Below are 19,716 nucleotides of genomic sequence, written 5' to 3' on the forward strand. Positions count from 1 at the left end.
TCTGTGTTCCTCCACCACTGCCTCGTTTGAGTTTTGGACAAAATGGATTCTGCGATATTGCATTTCGAGCTGATTGGAGACCAAAACAGCCAATCAGATATTTTTGCATCCAAGTCTGTAATTGGCTGGTTTTGTGGCACAAATATAATGGTGTACAGAAAGTATTGAGCGCGCACGGGCAGAAATGTTGAGAGCGTGAGCAACACATTGCGAGTGAGAGCAAATGCAAAAACTGAGCGAGAGGGGCTGCTGTTGTGTGTGTGGATAATAGCAAACACTGAAATACATTTTTTGCACACAGGAAATTCACTCAAATTCAGCTTTTCTTCACTCAAAATAAATTTCTCCTCAAAATGCAACACTTGCACCTGCAAACCTTTTTTACGTGCGCTCAGAATAGTGGCACAAAAATAACGCCATACTAATGGCGACTAAACCGTTTATGATAATACAGTGTTTAACTTTGATAAATCAAAGTTGCAAATACAAAGTTGCTGCAGAACTGCAATTTAACTGAAAATACCACTCACTATGTGCTCAGCTGTCTTCTTTTATATAGGAATATAACCAGAATACAACCAGAATATAAACAGCTGAGTCCCGTCCCCTACTACAACGAGACACGCCACAGACAAAAAGCCTTGATTACTGCAGACTGATTCAGATTGATTGCAACATGTTCGGCAATTAACACACCTTGTTCATCCGAACTAATTGATCACAAAGCAGAAAAATATTTTTTCTCAAAGAGACTGACATCCTAGTTTTACTCTGTTGTGACTGAGCCATAAACAAATACATTTGGTTCCTGAAGCTAATCAACCAGTGAAAAATGAAAATGAAAACAGTTAATTTTGTAATTTTGAAGGCTGACAGAATTAACAACATCCAAAAAGTAACAACAAAATTAAGATCGGCAAATTAAGACAACTATTAAACGGATAAAAACCATGAGAAAATAATAAAACCAGTTCATCAAACAGTTCAGGCTTTTCCACTATAGTACAGTTACTATACATCTTCAGGCTTTTTTCAACACTAATTGTGAAAGAAAATGTGCAGAAGAATGATTTACAACAGCATTAACCTTTAGGTTTCTTTATGATTGAAGAGCAAATGTCTATGTGCTAAGATTGTAGCATGAAGCACTGCGATGTGTTGAGAGTGTGTGGTGAAGTTTGATTGATGAGGGTTAATGTTACCCTGCAGTTTGGGGAGCTGTAGTGTGTTTACACAAGGATTTAAAAGCCTGTCAGGAACCACCGGCTGCAGGTTGACCTCCTACAAATTCCTCTCTATAACTGTCAAACATACATTTACCCTGCCCACATGTCTAAGCCCAGCCACTGACTGGCCACAGAGCCAGACACTCTGAAAACGAGGATGTGTTAAATTCTTTATTAATAATCCACCAACATCTTTCCAATTATAGAGATTTAATTAGTGAATTACCACCAGTCGCTTTAAAACTCCTTTTTAAAACATTTTCCTGAATAATTAATTCGCTAAGTGACCTCGTTAATCTTCATAGCTGCTGTTATCACACATTAAATAACTTCTATGATACAGTTAGAATGAAGCAGATAATGCTGTATAAACATGATTATCCCAGTGGTGGGAAATCTTCCTCAGTTTATGACAAGTTTTTAGACTCTAAAAGGTTTTTCTGAGGATGTAACTGCAGTAAATTCCACTTTTTAAAGGAAAGATATGCTTTTACTCCCTCACTGAAAGCATTCCTGTCAGAAACACTGACGGTAGGAGATATCATAATTTACATGCTACTGTACGTTAACAATGAGACTGCTTCATAAAATATCACATTATTATCTCTTTAAAGCTAAACAGAAAACACCCCAGGGCAGTTTTATTTTACATTTTGAATTTTCTGTACCACATAACTTTAAAAAAAACAGACCATTGAAATGATACCTGCTCATGGTCAGCGGTGTTCAGTTGGTAACAATACAATGTTTTTTGAGAATCATACTGATGTTTGGTTAACTCTGGGCTGAAGTGGACCAAATTTGTAGGTTGGATCATTTTTTCATTGAAGATGAAACAGATTTTCGGTCTCCTGTTGATCTTCATATTGAAATTGCATCTTATCAATCTCTTTAAGCTTGATTTTAACTTTGGCACTTCCTTGAATGTAGACCTCAGTTTTCTCTGCAACTTCAAGGCCAAAACACTAGTTGTCAGTGGAGTTTCTCTCTTCAAGCTAATCAGTTCTCCTCCAATTGATTCAAAAATTGGTTGAAGAAAAAAAAAGTCCTTTGGAAATATATAAGATAAAACAAGAGCACTGAACAGGAAAGCCGCGGTCAATGTGGGCTGTGCTGATGCAACATGTAGTTGATTCAAGCGAGGTACACGTCAGCTTACGGCGCAAGTTACAGTTTGGGATTTTAAAAGTTGCAGTTAAAGCGTATCACAGCGGCAAATGTAAATCTGTTGTTAGTTCTTGGCTATTTTCTGTTATAGACTCACACAGTCAAGTCGTCGTTCCTTTGAAGTTAGCTTGACGTCCTTGTAGTTGGTGTATTATAATGTAAAGTACTTAATTAGTGAGCAGTTATTGTGTGATTGAGTAAAATGTGTCAACCAGCTAAAACTGAATATTCACATAATCTGTTTGATTTTCTTGATTAAACGGTGCAAACATCAGATATGTCTGGATATGGATTAAATACACTGTGTATCATCATGCTAACTATCATGCTAACCTTCTAATGATGAAATTTAAATCACTGGGACTCAAGCGGACTTGTGGATATGAAAAGCATAATCCCTATTTTAATGATTATATATTTCTCCTACCCTTTATTTACAATAACTTAATTCAATCAATAATAAACTGAATTAACTGACGAAGAACAGTTCCCATAGGCAAATATAATTAGTGATATGTGAGAATGTTCTTCTGCTACATATTCAAAGACGGCTCCTATTTCTCACCTCTTTGCTCTATGACAGAAAATCAAACTGTCATGGCGGCTGTGTGGCTGGCAGAGGTAGGACCTATACGCAGGACTTGGAAGAGAGGGAGTAAACGAATATGTAGTTTTATTAAACTAAAGAACAAAATAACAAAAAAAAAACTAGGAAGAATCAAACCTTTAAGACAAGAAGGAAAAAATATGGGAAGAATATAACAGAAAACAGAGGACAATGCAGACAATTTATACACAAGGAGGATAACGAGGGAACAGGCCAAGGGTGGGATCACAGCTGACACTAATCCAGAGAAATGACATGGGAAGCAAAAGCAACAGAATACACAGGAGACCATCGAGTAAAACAAGAAGTAACACACACTTGAAAAAACAAACTAAGACACACAAGCTTGACAGTGAGACCAAGGAGAAACAGACATGGAGACATGACCGGGGAGACTGAAGGAATAACAAAACACAGAGAAGAGACTAGGACAGACCAGAAATCCACAACTATAAATACAAACTCAGATTCACTGGAAAATGACGTGTTCAGAAACTAGAAGATGATTAACTCATACTTTCAAAGAAGCAAACAACAAATGAAACAACTGAAACAGGTCAAAGACCCTGGACCATGACAGAAACAGTTCATAATGCTTACATGTAAACAAATATAAGACACAACAATACAGCAGCTTAAAGCATATACATTTTACTGCAGTGTCACACACAGATCGACAGACGGATTGGTGCTGCAGCCGCAGTGATGTGGATGCTGCACCGGTCCGTCGTGATGAAGGAGAGAGCTGAGCATAAAAGCGAAGCTCTCAATTTACCAATTGATCTACGTCCCTACCCTTGCCTATGGTCATGAGCTGTGGGTAGTCACCAAAAGAACGAGATACAAGCGGCGGAAATGAGCTTCCTCCGAAGGGTGGCTGGCCTCTTCCTTAGAGATAGGGTGAGAAGTTCAGTCGATTGGGAGGGGCTCAGAGTGGAGCCGCTGCTCCTCCACATCGAAAGGAGCCAGTTGGGGAGTTTCGGGCATCTGACAAGGATGCCTCCTGGGCGCCTCCTGGGTGAGGTGTTCTGGGCATGTCCCAGAAGGAGGAGGCCCCGGGACAGACCCAAGACACGCTGGAGAGATTATATCTCTTGGCTGGCCTGGGAACGTCTTGGTGTTCCCCCAGATAAGCAAGAGGAGGTGGCTGGGGAGAGGGAGGTCTGGGCTTCTCTGCTTAGGCTGCTGCCCCTGCGCCGGCCTCGGATAAAGTGGAAGAAGATGGATGGATGGCATAAAAATGAGCTAGGGTCCATAAAACATCATGAGGCGGCTGCTGTGATTTGGCTGTTATGGGTAACGCTGTGTGGCGAGTTACCCAGAAGAGGGGCTCCGGAAGCAAAGAGTGAAAATAATAAATAGGTTTATTGCTGAAACTCATAAATCACCAGAATAGGAAGACTAAACTATATGAATCAGAATCATAGCATGAGGGACGCTAGGGCTGTTCGATATAACAATATGTATCGGATGATGATATAAAAACATCTATCGTTTGTTTCGTGGTGTCACAAAATAAACTGTTTACGGCAATATTTTTTCTTCACGCAAGTCGAGCTGCCCGAGATTCACAGAATTTACAGAAAATGTTAAATTTTTGTGATTTATATCATTATCGGACAATAAATGTCTTATATCGGGATATGAGATTTTGGTCACATCGCACAACCCTAAGGGATGCGCATCCTTCCTCATGCAACAACAAACAGCAGGAGATGGACACAATATGCACACTTAGCAGGTAACAAGCAGAAAAGACACAGTGAGGATAAAACCTGGAACATCACAGATGATGAGACAAGTAGAACTAAACACAAGACAAGAGAGTGACAAAATAAGACAGGAAGGTCTAAACACAGAGATGCAAACCTGACTCAGACACAGAGACCAGACCGACTACATACATGGGACATTAGAGAGGACACAGAGAGATGAGACAAAGACTAACAAACATGGAGACACGACTTCAAAGAGACACAAACGAACAAAACACGGGGAGATGACAAACGGAACAGGAAGGGAGCTAATAAACCTCAAGTCATTTATTATTAAATTAGAGACATAAACTAATACAACAGGAAACTAAAAGCAATCAGGAAAAACTCATAAACGCCAAGGAAACCAAAACATAATAATAATAGACTAGAAACAAAAGCAGTGAAATTTTAAAAACTCAAAATAGTGGGCCCTAAACCCAAGACCGTGCCACTAGTGCGATCTAAATAAAACTGAATTGGATCGAAAGATTTTTTTGTAATGAATTTATCGTAGCAAAGTAGACACAAACTATCCATTCATCCTGTCATCAATCCATTCTTCCATCCAGTTTGCATGTGTAAAACCTTCCCTCTGTTATTTCCTTTAATGAGTCAAAGCTTCTCAGGTTGCAGCCTGTCACTGTTTTTGCAGGTGCTGACTGTTAGAAAGTGTGCAGAGGATCATCACCTCGTCCATCACAGCATCATAGTACCAGCAGGTTCAGACATTATTCCACACCCTGCTGACTGTGCCCGCCAGTCACTGTGTGGACACACGGTATTACACATGCTGCAGTGCACAGTGATAGAGCTCCAGACATACTGTTTCTCTTTTTATATGCACCGTTCCCCTGTCCTTACTTTAGGATTAGTCTTGTGTTTCAGTATCAGTTATGTTTTTGGTTATTTCCTGTTTTACTACAAGACTATTTGTGTCCTGCATCTTGTTGTGTATGCAGGTGTATCCTTTTACCTTCAGAATATAAAAAACAGTCATGGGACAAAGCTTTAATAGAAAATCAGTGGGCATTACTCTTTGAACAACTCCTCCTTGTAATCCAAAAGTTGCTTTAATTAAAACTGACCTTAAAGATAAGAATATTGTGATCTTTGTTAGATTGTTACAGATGTTACATTTGTTAGATTTGCTACATTTGTTACATTTGACATCAAGTGTTGGGCTATAACAAAAACCTTTTGTGGTGCAGCTTTTTAATTGGCATCACTTTAAAATGAAGATGCAAGGAATCATGTGTCATGTTTTGTGTTTTGTCCCCTTTACCTCATCTCCTTTCACATCACATCCTTTCCTCACCTCCTCCGCTCACATCTCCGATGGCATGGACATTTGATATTTATTTGCTTACTTTTAATGTTGTCACTTTACCTCCCTCTTTCTAGCACCTTTTCGGGGGTGAACTGGTTCTACAAGAGAAGAAAAGCCTGAGGATTACATGGATTACTTGTTACATGTTTAATATGATCATCCTCCAACTGTATGGCTATATAACAGAAAATAAGCAAAGATATAATGCATTCTCTTCAAACAATTTCACTTCATCTAAGTAAGGACTTAGTCTTTGATTCAAACAAACACTCTGAAGTGCAGCTTTTTCTTCCATTTAAACTTTTCTTCGTGTTTTTGGTGTAAGCGAACACGTCTCCATCCTCTGGTGCGGTCTGTTGTTATTTGGCATTGAGTGCTGGATGTGGTAAAAGTGCCCTGCTGTTGTTTAGGTTTGTGTTCAGCTTTCCTGGCTCGAACATAAAATCTTTGGCTGTGTGCTGTCTCTGGTACCATTACACTGTGTGCCATGTTTGCCATAACAACCAACATCATCTGGACTTGTTGTTTTGTGCCTTTGAGACCTTGGCCTCCCTCCAGTTCATCGTGCCATGTAGCACAAAGGACCAAACCCCGTTAAATGTGGTGCTGGCAGAAACGTCTGAATGTCCATCACCTGGTTATTAGACAGCAGCAGGTGGAGCTGCTACAGTAAACTTAAATGCAGTGTTGTCACAGCTGGTAGCGACAGCTTTAATTGAGTTCTGTTTAGATTCAACCTTTCCAAGCAATGTGAGAAAAGCCATGTGTTTGTTCATCTGCAGTGATTACAAGTGTGTTTTTTTCTCACACAGTAGAAACAGCAAAGATTGGCACTGAATAAATAGACAGGACACAACAAAGGGCTGGATTTTGTGTGCTAATGTTTGTGTCAAAAATAATCAGATATATGTTTTACATTTTGAAATGTACACTTATGAACCTGATGTAGACTTTAAACATTTATATATCCTGTCTATAATGCTTGTCTATTTTTTTTATATTTATACTTGATACTTTACAAAGTTCACCTACAGTGTGAAACATCATGTTGGATTTTTATGGATTTTATCCCTTATTGTCAGCTAAAACGATGAATTCTGTAGAAACACATAGAAGATGAAGGTGTTTAATTTCACATGAATTCAGTGCAAGTTAAAAATTTTCTACTTGTTTTTTTTTAAATAAAATATCTTAAAATGTATCTGGATAGTTAACTTTAACCAAGGATACAGTACTATAACACATTACTGTAATAAATTTAGCTGTTATATTACGGTACTAATCAATGAATAAACAATTATTCCTTTGACAGTTGGATAGAAAAGGAGGATCTTTAAACATGCCTTCAGTAATAATCATTTGAGCTTAAATCGTGTGATGTGCAGAGAGATCTATGACTTTTGAGAAGTGAAAACAACGTGATGCAAAGAACAAACTGTACTCAATCCTGAAAGAACAATGTACACCTGTAAATATGACATTAAAGCTCGAGAGACACCTACGAATGCAAACAACTCTACAATCTATGATGCTAATAGAAAGCTAGCAGTGAGGTGGAGCGTGTGCCAACTCCAATTGAAGCTTGTCTATAAACAGGTGACAGAGAGGCTCAAATTCACTTTATTTTCTACTCTGACTGAGCAGTCGCAGCATTTTATTTTTGAATAAACATTTAAATCACACACACATACAGATGAATGCATCTGGGGTTCAAATGCTTGTTGGTGTTGTTGTGTATTTGTTGAATAATCCAAAAGTGGATGATCTGATATCCTCGTGTTGGTGTTGTTCCCAGACCATCATGAAAATGTTGTTCCAGGTTCAACATTGCAAGTGACCAATCACATTGTTGTGACGTTATTCCTTTGCGCGCCAAGCCATTCGTGCATTTATGAAATTCCAATGTTGCAAGGACAATATCAATTCTGATTACTGTTTATTAAAGGGTTACGGTTAGGGTTAGGGTCAGGGTCCGTTGATCGTTGATATATCAGATCAACCTCCAAAAGTAGTCCAAAGAGCAAAGCAAATTAAAGTAAAGTATAGCAATGCACGGCGTGTAAAAAAGCAAAGAATTATATCTCAAACATGTACGAGTATCACTGAGTCACATTGAATGACCACTCTAGTGACCAGTGGTCAACTACAAAAACAATCATCAACAAGTTCAATTCAATTCAATTGTATTTATATAGCACCAAAACACAACAACAGTTCAAGGCACAAGTGAATCAGGTTATAACCAGACGGAGCTCCTGATGTCAGAGACTTGGAGTCTAACTGTATTAATTGGAAGTTAACTTTGTGCCTCATCTTTGAATTCTTTGGCTGTTAAACATGCAGAAATACACAGAATATTTAATCATTCAGTGCAAATGTGAAATGCACGTCATATTTGTCTGTTCTCTTCTCTGTTGGGCAGTGAATGATCCTCCAGATTGTAGTAAAACTTCACAAGCGGCAGGATGCCTATTCTCTCACAGACTCATCGTCTGAAACCTCGAGACAGGAAATCCTCCGCTCTCCTTCTTTTCTGTCTCTGTTTGCCTGAATCTGTGTTTCAATGAATCTTTTTGTCTCCACGGCTCTCCTTATTTTGTCCAGTTTTCATTTGCCCCTCTGTCGCTTTATCTCTAGTAATCTTTTCTGGCTCGATAAATGGATGGGAAATAACATAACTAAATGATGTGAGATATTTAAAAGTACATCAAGTAAAATCAAAACAAAGCATTAAACGTGTGATGCGACTGAGTTCATGGTGAAGAAGTCAAACTACATTAGACAAAAATAAAGATTATCGCTGTTTCTTCTCAAACATGTAATGGAAACAGCATTATGGTTTTGTCCCAATATAGATTAGATACACAAAGTCTTCATTTTTGGCCCAATCGGTCTCTGACAAACATCATCAGAGAGTCGGAAACACTCAGTCATGAAAGCTGCGACAACATGACTAAACTACCAAACTTCATGCATCCAATAACACGAAAGGTCAGAGAAGAAAGAAGCCAGACCAACAAATAAAGATAAACATGAAGTTTATAAAAGGGACAAAAAGGAGACTGGAAAGATCTCATTCTTCCATCCGTCCCCACAGAGAGAAGGTGAAAGGGCTGGTTCATGACTCATGTGCCCTCTGCTGCCTCTGATATCAGCCTGAAAAAAGTCCAGACGAGTACCAGCACGACCCAGAGTTGGACAGGACAGGAGTATCTTATAGCATGTTGTTCCAATCTTCTCCCCAAGATTTACTGGCTCCACAAAAGTTGCCTGTATGAGATATGATCTGATTTCAGTAACTTGACAAATTTTCCACTGACAGTGAGGAACAACCTTCCAAGCTGACTCATCAAATTTAGTTTACTTATTCACCGAGGGAGGCTTTGTAGTTGCGTCATGACATCCATGTCTACTTCTTTAACGTTGTTAAAATAATGAGAAACAGTTTTTCCAGAACAAAAGATGCATAAAGTAACCTTTGTTTTATCCGAAAGTTTTGTATTGGCTGCTGTCCTTTCATTTCCTGTTTTATTTTGTAATCTTTGGTTCTCAAGTTTCCTGTTTAGTTTTAGTTCTTCTCAACTTTTTTCTAATTCCTACAGGGTAAGCTTTGTAGACACTTCCCCTTGGAAGTTTTCCCCTGCTCACAGAATAAGCTGCTGATTTTGGAAGGCTCAGAAAAGCAGCTTGGCTTTCTGAATCAGTAAAAATGCCCAAGCCTATTGTTCAGCGTGAAGTGTGTGTGTGTGTACTTTATTGAGCCCCGTGGGGAAATTGCTCTCTGCATTTAACCCATTCACTCAGTGAAGCAGTGGGCAGCCATTGGGTGCCCAGGGAGCAGTGTGTAGGGACGGTACCTTGCTCAGGGGTACCTCAGGGTAGCTGTTAAGGGGAATCGAACCCCCGACCTTCCGATCATGGGGCAACCACTCTACCTACTGAGCTATCCCTGCCCTTGAAGCTGAAGAGATCAGGGGAGGAAGTTTAGCAGAGTAGTAGCTCAAACACGCTGGTGAATTTTCAAAATAAAAGACCATGTACAGACTGATTTCTCTGGTTCTAAGGCTCTTCCACCGTGATTTGAAGCAAAGGAGGAAACAAAACCATACTGGAGATCTTATATTTACAATGGCTCCTAAACATAAAGACATAACGACACAGTCAGGGTGAATTGGGACACTGTCATTTTAAAGAAGAAAAGCTGCCATTGCTGCCTTCACCATCTGAATATGGAACTTCTCAAACTGGAGGTTATTAGAACGTTGGGCATATGACTGGATTTACTGTACCTGAGGGAGCTGGGGCATGCCCTGGTCATGCCACACACAAAAAGGAGAGCTGGAGAGATTTTACCTTTGCATCTGAATCATAAACATGAAGCCTGGCTGCTCTGCATGTAACATGCCACCATGTCACCGAGTATTGCATGAGGTAAACTGGATGCTATAATTGACTGTTGTGTCTGATTATCTCAGTTGTTTTCAGTCAGTTCTGTTCCGTGTACGGCCACAGTGAGAGCTTAGTTTGCACCGCCGGTAATAAGTCAGTCTGGGCAGACGGGGCTGCCCTCTGTCACCGACTCTAGTCACAATATTTATGGGCAGAGTTTCTAGGCTCAGCCAAGGTTTGGAGGGTTCAGTGGTCTCAGGGTCTTATCTCTGCTTTTTTTGCAAATGATGGTTGTGTTGGCTTCATCAAAAGACGACCTCCAACTTGCAGTGGGGTGGTTTGCAACTGAGTATCAAATGGCTGGGATGAGAAATGGTCCTCAGCTGGAAAAGGATGGAGTGCCCACTTCTGTTCAGGGATGAGTCGTTTCCCCAAGTTTCTGAGTTTAAGTACTTGCTTAAGTGCCTGTTTAAGGTCTTGCACCCAAGTGAAGGGAGAGTGGAGTGAGAGATTGACAGATGGATTGGTGTAGCATCTACAGTAACATGAACACTGTACCGGTGTGCTGGTGAAGACAGAGCTGATCACAAAGATTTTATGATCTCCAGGTAGTGATTGAAAAAATAGTGCCCTCTCTCACTGTCCCTCTCCCCTTCTGTTTTTCTTTTCCTTCATCTTTCTTTCTCCCTTTCCTATCCCTCAGTCATGTCTGTCCCGTCTGTAACAACTGAAAATAAAATAAAATAAATAATAACAACAAAGGTCGATCAAATGGACTAATACGGCATGGCCGTGATGATCCATTTGGCAAAGTAAATCCATTGGGTATCCTTGTTGGTCTTCAGACAACAATTCTGACGGCTAAAGAACCAAATGGGACAGGCAAAAAAAAAAAAGAAAAGAAAGAGATAAGGTGAGGAGTTTGGTCATTTGGGAGGGACGAAGCCAAAGAAGCCAGCCAAGGGGACGAGAAAGCCTTCAGGGTGAAACGTTTTGGACAGGGGCAGCGGGAGGAGGTAAGGAGGTGGGGAGGCCCCAGGGCAGACCCAGGACATGCGGGAGAGATTAGATCTCTGGGCTGTCTGGTTGTGTGTTTGTTTCAGTTATTTTATACTGTGGTTAAAATGACCCGTGAACAGGTTTCATCAAATAACTCCAACAAATAATGTTTACTTGAAATTTCTGCAAACTAAGAGTCAAAGTTTAAGTAATAAAATGGACTGTAGATGGGATAGAAGCTGCAAATTGTATTATAGAAAAGTTTAGATTATAATTTTATGACATATGCAAATGAATAGTAACTTTGTAATAATAATAATAATAATGAAAGATGGCATTACATAACTTAGAGAAAAAATGAGATGTGCTATCATTTTTATTTTTCTATTATGATTGTGTCTCACAGTCAATTATTCTTGGGGTCCTGAGTAAACCCAGTCTGTGGTCCAGTATGTATGTAAAATATGTCAATAATAATAATAATAATGGATTGGATTTATATAGCGCTTTTCAAGGCACCCAAAGCGCTTTACAATGCCACTATTCATTCACTCTCACATAGGATGAGGGTTAAGTAAAGATCAGTGTCCACAGTGTTTACATTGATTAAAAGATCTAATCAGTATGTGATAAGACGTACTGTTTGGAGCAGATAGTGAGACAGAAAATCAGTTAGCAAGTGTAGCACCAAACTCTGATCAATACAAGTGACACGAAAGAAAAAAACAATCAGGGTTGTGCAGATGTGCTAATTCTCAGATTTGCATGCTCTGAATAAACCGCCACAGTACTTCCTCTCTAATAACTTAGTTTATTATTTAATATTAAACTGAAAGCAAGAGCAATTTAGGGGCAGGACAGTATGTATCTCTATTATTTTTCACTGACTGCGATCACACCACATATTGAGGATAATATAAGGATTATATGAAACATCATGCTTTTCAGGGGTATTCATCAACCATTAGCATTTTTTACAGCTTTGTTTGGGTCAGAGTTCATCACAAATAAACAAAATCTGTCCATGAATAAATGAGAACGTAACAAAAACCTGTACCATACATGAGCAGACAGAAAAGCAGATGAAATAAAAGATTGAGAATAAGTGAGACCGAAACAATCCCACAATAAAAAACATTTTCCTCTTAAAACATAAACAGAAATGATGCAATTAGAGGACTCTTCTATGTTGTGCAGCTCTGTGCACCAGGCTCAGGGTCAGGCCGGGCTGAAAATAGGACTGCTTTATGTCAAAATAAATAACTTGTCGGTGGTAAGATGTTGGGAGCAGCTCTTTATCTTTGCAGAAACACAGTCTTCAAAACAGAATCATTCAATCTTTGATCGCCTAACGCTGAGCTGCCATTCTAAACCTGTTTTGGAGGCTTCATTCTCTCGCAGAAATCTGTTTGTCTCGTGGCTCGTATCAAAGAATTTTATCTGCGTTCTGCAAAACAGTTTGTCACTGTGCAAATAAACTCTGTAACTGACAGCGCACATTGTCCCGCCACATGTAGAGCTTGTGTTTCATCATCCGGGGACAAAGCCATCAGTCTGGAACTAATCTTTGTATGTGGTTCCATGTGGACAGATGAGAGGCGTTGAGGAGGTACATCCTGCGACTGAGAGAGCGTTTCAGCTTTAAGTACGTAGACTGCGTGGGTTTCCTTGGCCTCCTGATGTCCCACGATGCCCCTGAGCATGGTTGTGTTTAGTGGACAAAGTGAAATGTCTCTGGCTGCCAGCTCCGTTTGAATGACCATACAAGGCATCAGGATTTTCTTCAGAACTGAGAGATCAGTCAGGAAAGAAGATTACAGGAGCCTCTTTTAGATCTCTCTTTCTTCTTCTATCACGTTCTTTCTCAGTGTCTTTTCTCTGTCTGTCAGCAGTTAAGTTTCTTTTCAAACTTTGTCTTTCTCAGCATTTGTATTCCTTATCTGACTCTTTTTCACTCCCTTAATCTTCACATTTCTTCTTCTTTTCTGGCTACTTCTCACTCTTTCCTTCCTTCCTCCTTTCATTTCGTCTCAGCCCACTAACAGAGAGAGGGTACTCTAACAGACCTCCCTCAGGTCTCCTGTCCGTCCACTCCTCCCTCTCCTCCTCCGTCCTTTCTCTCTCTCCCCCCTCCTCTCTCCCCTCTTCTCTCTCTCATTCCTCCTCTTCTCAGCCAGCGCAGATAAGAAGGGGGCAGAGGCAATTCCCTTCAGCCACTTCTAAAACTGGAGCCACCAGAGAAGAGTGGGAGTACAAAGATATTTAGCTCTTCAGCTTCACAGACTGTTTGGACACAACTGCTCATCATCTTCACATTACTTCTGCTTTTAAATTTGTAGCTTTGGGTTCTTCCATTTTTTTTGCAGAGTGGATCTGGATCTGCACCTGATACCTTAAGGAAAAAACATGCAACAGCTGATCAGTTGAGCTAATATATGAGCCCTAAAAAGTCTTTATTACCTTGAAGAACCCGGCCTCAGAAAACACGATTACGACCAAACAACGAAGACAGAGGAGGGAGGAATCCTTGGACATCGTCACCACAAATGAAGGAGACCATTCAGTGTGAGGCCAGAGATGCTTTCGGCTTTCTTTTCCAAAAACTGTGATTGAAACAGAGGAGATCAAACTAACGACAGACTGTGCTGACACTCTTGTTCATATCCTGCACACAGACGTTTTCCTAAACTTAATCGGGGTCAGAGTGTGAATGAGCTTCCTTTGACCCTCTTCTGCACTGAGAAATAAACAATTTCATATAATTAAAGAGAGTGTCATGAAAGGCTTAAGTCTCAGCCGGGGGTTGCTGGTCCTTCTGCTCCTTTGGACTTTGTCAGCTGTCATTGATGCAGGCAGCGCAGAACGAGGAGTATCTGGAAGAAGGAGAGGAGGAAGTGGTGGCGGCGCCGGCGAGAAAAGGAGGAAGTTGCACCGCATCCAGCACGGCCAGTGCAGCTACACCTTCATCCTGCCAGAGCTGGACGGATGCCCCGGTGGAGGGTCGCCATCACAGACGCAACACTATGGTGGCTTTCAGGGCGGGCCGGGTGTCGTTCAGAGAGACTCGCCGCCTGCTGACAGCGAATGGTCGGCTCAGAAACTGCAACACCTGGAGAGCACGATGGAGAACAACACACAGTGGCTGCAGAAGGTAAGACACAAACTGGCTTCTTATCTTTCCATTAAAGGTCACGTCAACATAAAGTTACAGATTTATAACAGATGTTGAGAAAGGGAAAAGAAAACTGTGTTTACGATCCTGATTAACTCGGGAGAAATGAAAGTATTCACCAGAAAACATCTGTAAAACTATACAGGAACTTTCTTTTCTTGTGTTTTCCCACAAATACCACAACATAATACCAATGGGTACATTCATAACAGTGGAATCAAAATAACACGGTGATTAGAGACTGCAAGTATCAAGAGAATGTGTGTGTGTATTTGTGTTACCACATATGATGATGGGTGTGTTATCATGGAGCACTGAACTCTTTGATAGGAAGAAAAGCATGAAAACCATCCAGTGAGTGGTAATGTCAGAGCAACTCGGGATTCCTCCGACACACACCGCTCGAGCTCCAGCAGCTGTGTGATTTTCAGCAGAAACCGTTTAGGTTTTGGTGTGTGGTGATCTGTGGGCCAGAGATCAAAGTTCCAGGTAATCACTCTGGGACATGTGGTGTCTGCTTCCAATCAGGAGAAAAACAATGAGCGTGTTCCCTTCTGTTGTCCTTACAAACTACAATTCTGTCTAATCTAATCTACTTTCAGCTGAGCTTTGGTTGCGCAGTCAGCGCTGTAATTGAGCACTTGTAATGCCATTGTTCCTCCATTACCTCACGTTTGTGCTGCAGGATTGATGCAGAAATCCTTGCTGTATGATGAAATTAAGCATTCATCCATTACATTTCTTATCATGTTACCACTTTCCCAGTTTTTCTTTCATCACAGATCATAGCTTTGGTCTTTTTCAAAGTACGGGCTGCTGACTGAATCATCATTCTGAATCATAGGACGCAAAAAGTAACTTTACATCAATACATCATAAAATTACAAAGTCAACAATACAAATCAAGAGAGAGAAAAAAGTGAAATCTTTAAATCCCGTGGTAAAGTGAGGGTAACATAGGAGGATCTACAGGAGGGAATACTGATGTGCACATCAGAGGTAATGAAGAGGCTTCAAAATCAGAAGCAGAATCTTAAAATGAAGCAATATTTTGCAGGCTTCCAATCAAACTGCTGGAGCACAGCAGTTATATGTTCAAGAAATGGCATAAACAGTTTCGAACAATTTGAAGTCTATGGAGACTTTTGTGCAGTAAAGCAGAGAGGACAGAATTACAATAATCAATCTAAGATGTAACCAGCACATGTACAAGAATAGCAGTACTGCTAGCTGTGAGGGACGGACACAACCGACTGATATTACATAAGCAGAAATATCCAGGCTGTGATTATTGATATGTGTTTCAAAATTTAAGGTGGTATCGAAAACTCGACTGACATCTTAACCTGGGATGAAGGAGAGATCAGAGAACTGATGATACAAAGAGAATTACCCAACCAATCGTTTACAAAAAGACTTTTAGTTACAACAAGAAGAGTCTCTGTCTTCTCACTCTTTAATTTAATATGCTTCTTACTTTGGTGTTGGTTCCTAATCTGCAGCCAACAACATTCAGATCAGTGTTTGTGCCAAAACTGTTGGAAGCATCAACACTGGTAGCCACAGGAGGGCGGACCACAAGAAATCCACCTCTGCATGCTGCTGATTCTCAGACCTTAACGTGTGGATTGGTTTTCTACAGTTGCCGTCACAGCACCACTTTGGTGGAAAAGAGGATTAAGACCAACTGTGCTCAGTGGAAGGTCAGTCTGTTCTCACTTGGGCGACCGTGGCTCAGGGGGTTGGGAATCGCATCTGTAACCGGAAGGTCGCCGGTTCGATCCCTGGGCTCTCTGTCCTGGTCGTTGTGTCCCTGGGCAAGACACTTTACCCTACTTGCCTACTGGTGTTGGCCAGAGGGGCCGATGGCGCGATATGGCAGCCTCGCTTCTGTCAGTCTGCCCCAGGGCAGCTGTGGCTACAACTGCAGCTGCCTCCACCAGTGTGTGAATGTGAGAGTGAATGAATAGTGGTATTGTAAAGCGCTTTGGGTGCCTTGAAAAGCGCTATATAAATCCAATCCATTATTATTATTATTATTATTACTCGCAGATTTGACGCCCTGCGATACTCACAAGGTGCTTTTTGGCGTTGAAGCTGTGATGTCATAGTGAGAAAAGTCTTGTTTCTAGTATCTTGAACGGGTTCTGCGGTCGTCATACGATTACTTTGCAGGTTGCGTGTTGTAGCCGTGTACTCGCTGCAGTGTGCTTTTTTATCGTGGTGTTGTTGTTCCTTCAGCCTGCTGCAGAGTACAGTGAACTTCACACTGAAGTGAAACTGAGTGTTTAAAAACCGTGAAACGTGTTTACTGCTGACACTTATTTTTAGCTTTGTTTTTTCCCCATACTTCCCCCAATTTGTAAACTCTGCTGTTCCTCTCTTTCCTGTTCTGCCCCTCTTTTCAACCAATCAGCTTTTATCCGACACACCCAGGTCGAGCTGCATGGTGTTGGGTTTTTGGGGCGACTGCATTTAAGCATTTTAGAATCGGTTGCGTCCCCGTTTGTGTAGGTTTTATGCTCTATACTGAAACTATGTTAAATGCATCATCTCTTTCAGATAAAATGTAATAAAGAAATCAAAAGTAAAAGTGAAACAACACAAAGCTCTCAAACTGGAAATGAACTGCAAACTCTTGGTTGCACAACACTGATGAACTGATACGGAGAATGGATGACTGAAGAAGTTTCCTTTGGTTCCCTTATTCAAATATACCAATCAAATCAATTTCATGTACTTACACAGTTTGTATTTAAATCTGAGCTGTAAATTTTTTCATCAATCTTCTACCCAAATATGAACTGGATCCCTTTAAAGACAGACCACACAGCATCTTCCTGGGTTTACCTCTCTCCTCCATCGCCTCCCCACAGTTAAACCTCCAGTCAGTCGCCTGCTGATGTGCAGATTGAAGTGATTTGGCTGCAGCAGGAGATGTTGATCCATTAAATAAGATTAGCTAAAGAAAACATTTCTAAAGGGATCTGCGTGCAGGGAGTTCCCATTCATCATCATTAGAATCATTTAAAGCTTTCGTAGAATGACAGCAGCTGCATGAATAACGCTGCTGTCTTGGCAGATTTATTTAACTTTCTGAAGACGTTGGCTGCATCCGTCACGGCCACCGCAAAGTTGAAATGTGCTGCTAATTCTGTGGAGAGAAGAAAAATCTGCGACTTCCTTAATGTATCACAATTCACATAATTTTCAAACAGGCTGGTATCCTAATAAATTTAGGAAGTGACTAAAGAGCCTTAAACTTTGGCCTGCTTAAAAAAAGTTGTTTCAGCTGGCTGTTAGTTAGCATGCTGATGTGTCAGACGCAAAAGCAAAGTGAGGTGGTGCAAATGGTCTCGAGGAAAGAGCCGCAGAGAAATGGAGGTGAAATTGAGGTAAGTAGTTTAGTGAAAAGAGGATTTTTGTTTGGAAAACTCAAACAAAGGTAGACTGTCTGGTTCCCAGTAGCAGATCTTTGAGTTCCAGTCTTTTACCAGAACCACCATCCTGCTGTACTTCCAGAGTAATCCTTAATATTCTGCACTTTAACATATGTCATAATTTCACCTTTATTACTATTTATTGATGTGAGAAAGTTAAGCAAAAATGTTATTTAGCACCAAATTACTGACGTCAGTTGTTGATTTATAACTAGACTGTCAGATTTCAGTCTTTGATACGTAGCAATGATCAGATGCCTTACCATCACCTTGGCTAAGAATTTAACTTTGGTGGAGTAAGTACTCGTGGCTTTGACAATGGTTGCTCCGTGTACACTGACAGCATTGGTTATTTCCTTATTTGACAGAAGCCGGTGCTTTATCATGTTATTTCTAATCATTTCAGAGTAATTTTATCTATTTTAATTTATGCTTCAAACATTTTTAGGGATGCAAAGAAACTCATTTCAGAGGAAAACCCCTAAATATTACTGGAAAAGGTTTATCAAGCCCACGCACATGTTAGCAGGTTTTTCCCGTTCAAACAGAGCACATGGCTGAACTCTCAATGACTTTATCTCCACTAAATCTGCTTAAATCATGTCAGTGACTCCACTGATCTTTCCTCAGTAGATCATTTCCCAATATCAGAGCCCTGACTGCCAAAACTAGCCGAGCCTCTGAAACAGACTAAAGTCCCGTGCATGTGCTATTAAGACTTAACGGGAGACGCTGCTTTGTAGCTGCCAGCTGATCGCTGCGTACACTTTAGCAGTGGTATTACAAACTGTTTAATGTTTTCAGAACGTTTGCTGCACCTGTTTTTAGTGAACAAATGTAAAATGTACTAGTGCCAGTGTATTTTACAGTTGCATGGTTGGGCTTTTTTTATTGGCGCTTTATTATTAATATTAGTGTTATTCTTTTAAAAACGGTTAAATCCATTTTTCAAAGCCAGCTGAACAAAAAGAAATAATTGGAAGAAAATGAGTAAAAGTGCCTGTGCTGAAGAAAATGCCTCTTTTTAGAAGCAGGGATGTGGAAAGATCATTTCTCTGCCAGTTTTTTCATAAATTGTTTGGGGTATTTTTGGTGGGGGGGGGGGGGGGTGTCACCTGTGTTGTGCACTCTTTACGTGTCTTTAATGGTGGTCACGTGATCAAAATTTGCACCTTTGCAACCTGCTGGAATACCAAGGGGTCTTTGAATCAGATTTCCTCATTGTAACAGTTTAAAGCAGATCTGCTGCGATTACAGTGGATACATTAAATTGTGGCTTTAGATACATTCCGGTGTAAATGGAGCGACTAAGAGTTTTATCGTTTCTGCTGCCCACCATAGTTGAGTGTTTCTTTTTTGTTTTTGTGGTAGCTGTTGGAGGGATGGAATTGCTTTCTGGAAGGCTGTTAATCTGACTGTAAATTCAGTGTTTCGTTGGATTAACCCTCTGAGAGTTTTCCAACGTCTTCAACGAGGCTTGTGTGTGAGCATGTGTGTGTTTGCCACCCACAATGTTAAAGCCCGGAGGAGACTCGGGTCAAGTCCACAGCTGAGGTCTGCAGCACCCCGACAGGAGATCAACAGTGACCTTTAACCTTAGGGGTGGAGTTAGGGTCAGCTGTTGGGATCTAA

General features: G+C 40.6%; 1 protein-coding gene across 2 annotated transcripts in view; it reads left to right on the top strand.

The window, feature by feature from the left end:
• The first annotated feature begins 13,710 nt into the window (after positions 1-13,710).
• Positions 13,711-19,716, top strand: part of LOC147331380 (angiopoietin-4-like) — a 70,346-nt gene continuing 64,340 nt past the window's right edge. For both annotated transcript variants that reach the window (XM_086293657.1, XM_086293658.1), the window contains exon 1: positions 13,711-14,623. In XM_086293657.1, the coding sequence (XP_086149783.1) occupies positions 14,249-14,623 (375 nt within the window). In that variant the 5' untranslated portion in view covers positions 13,711-14,248. The remainder of the gene's footprint in view (positions 14,624-19,716) is intronic.

This window comes from Aulonocara sp. 'chitande type north' Nkhata Bay, linkage group LG5 (assembly GCF_057382095.1).
Source record: "Aulonocara sp. 'chitande type north' Nkhata Bay isolate Kocher_YH1m ecotype deep benthic linkage group LG5, A_spYH_male_GT1.1, whole genome shotgun sequence".
Lineage (NCBI taxonomy): Eukaryota > Metazoa > Chordata > Actinopteri > Cichliformes > Cichlidae > Aulonocara > Aulonocara sp. 'chitande type north' Nkhata Bay.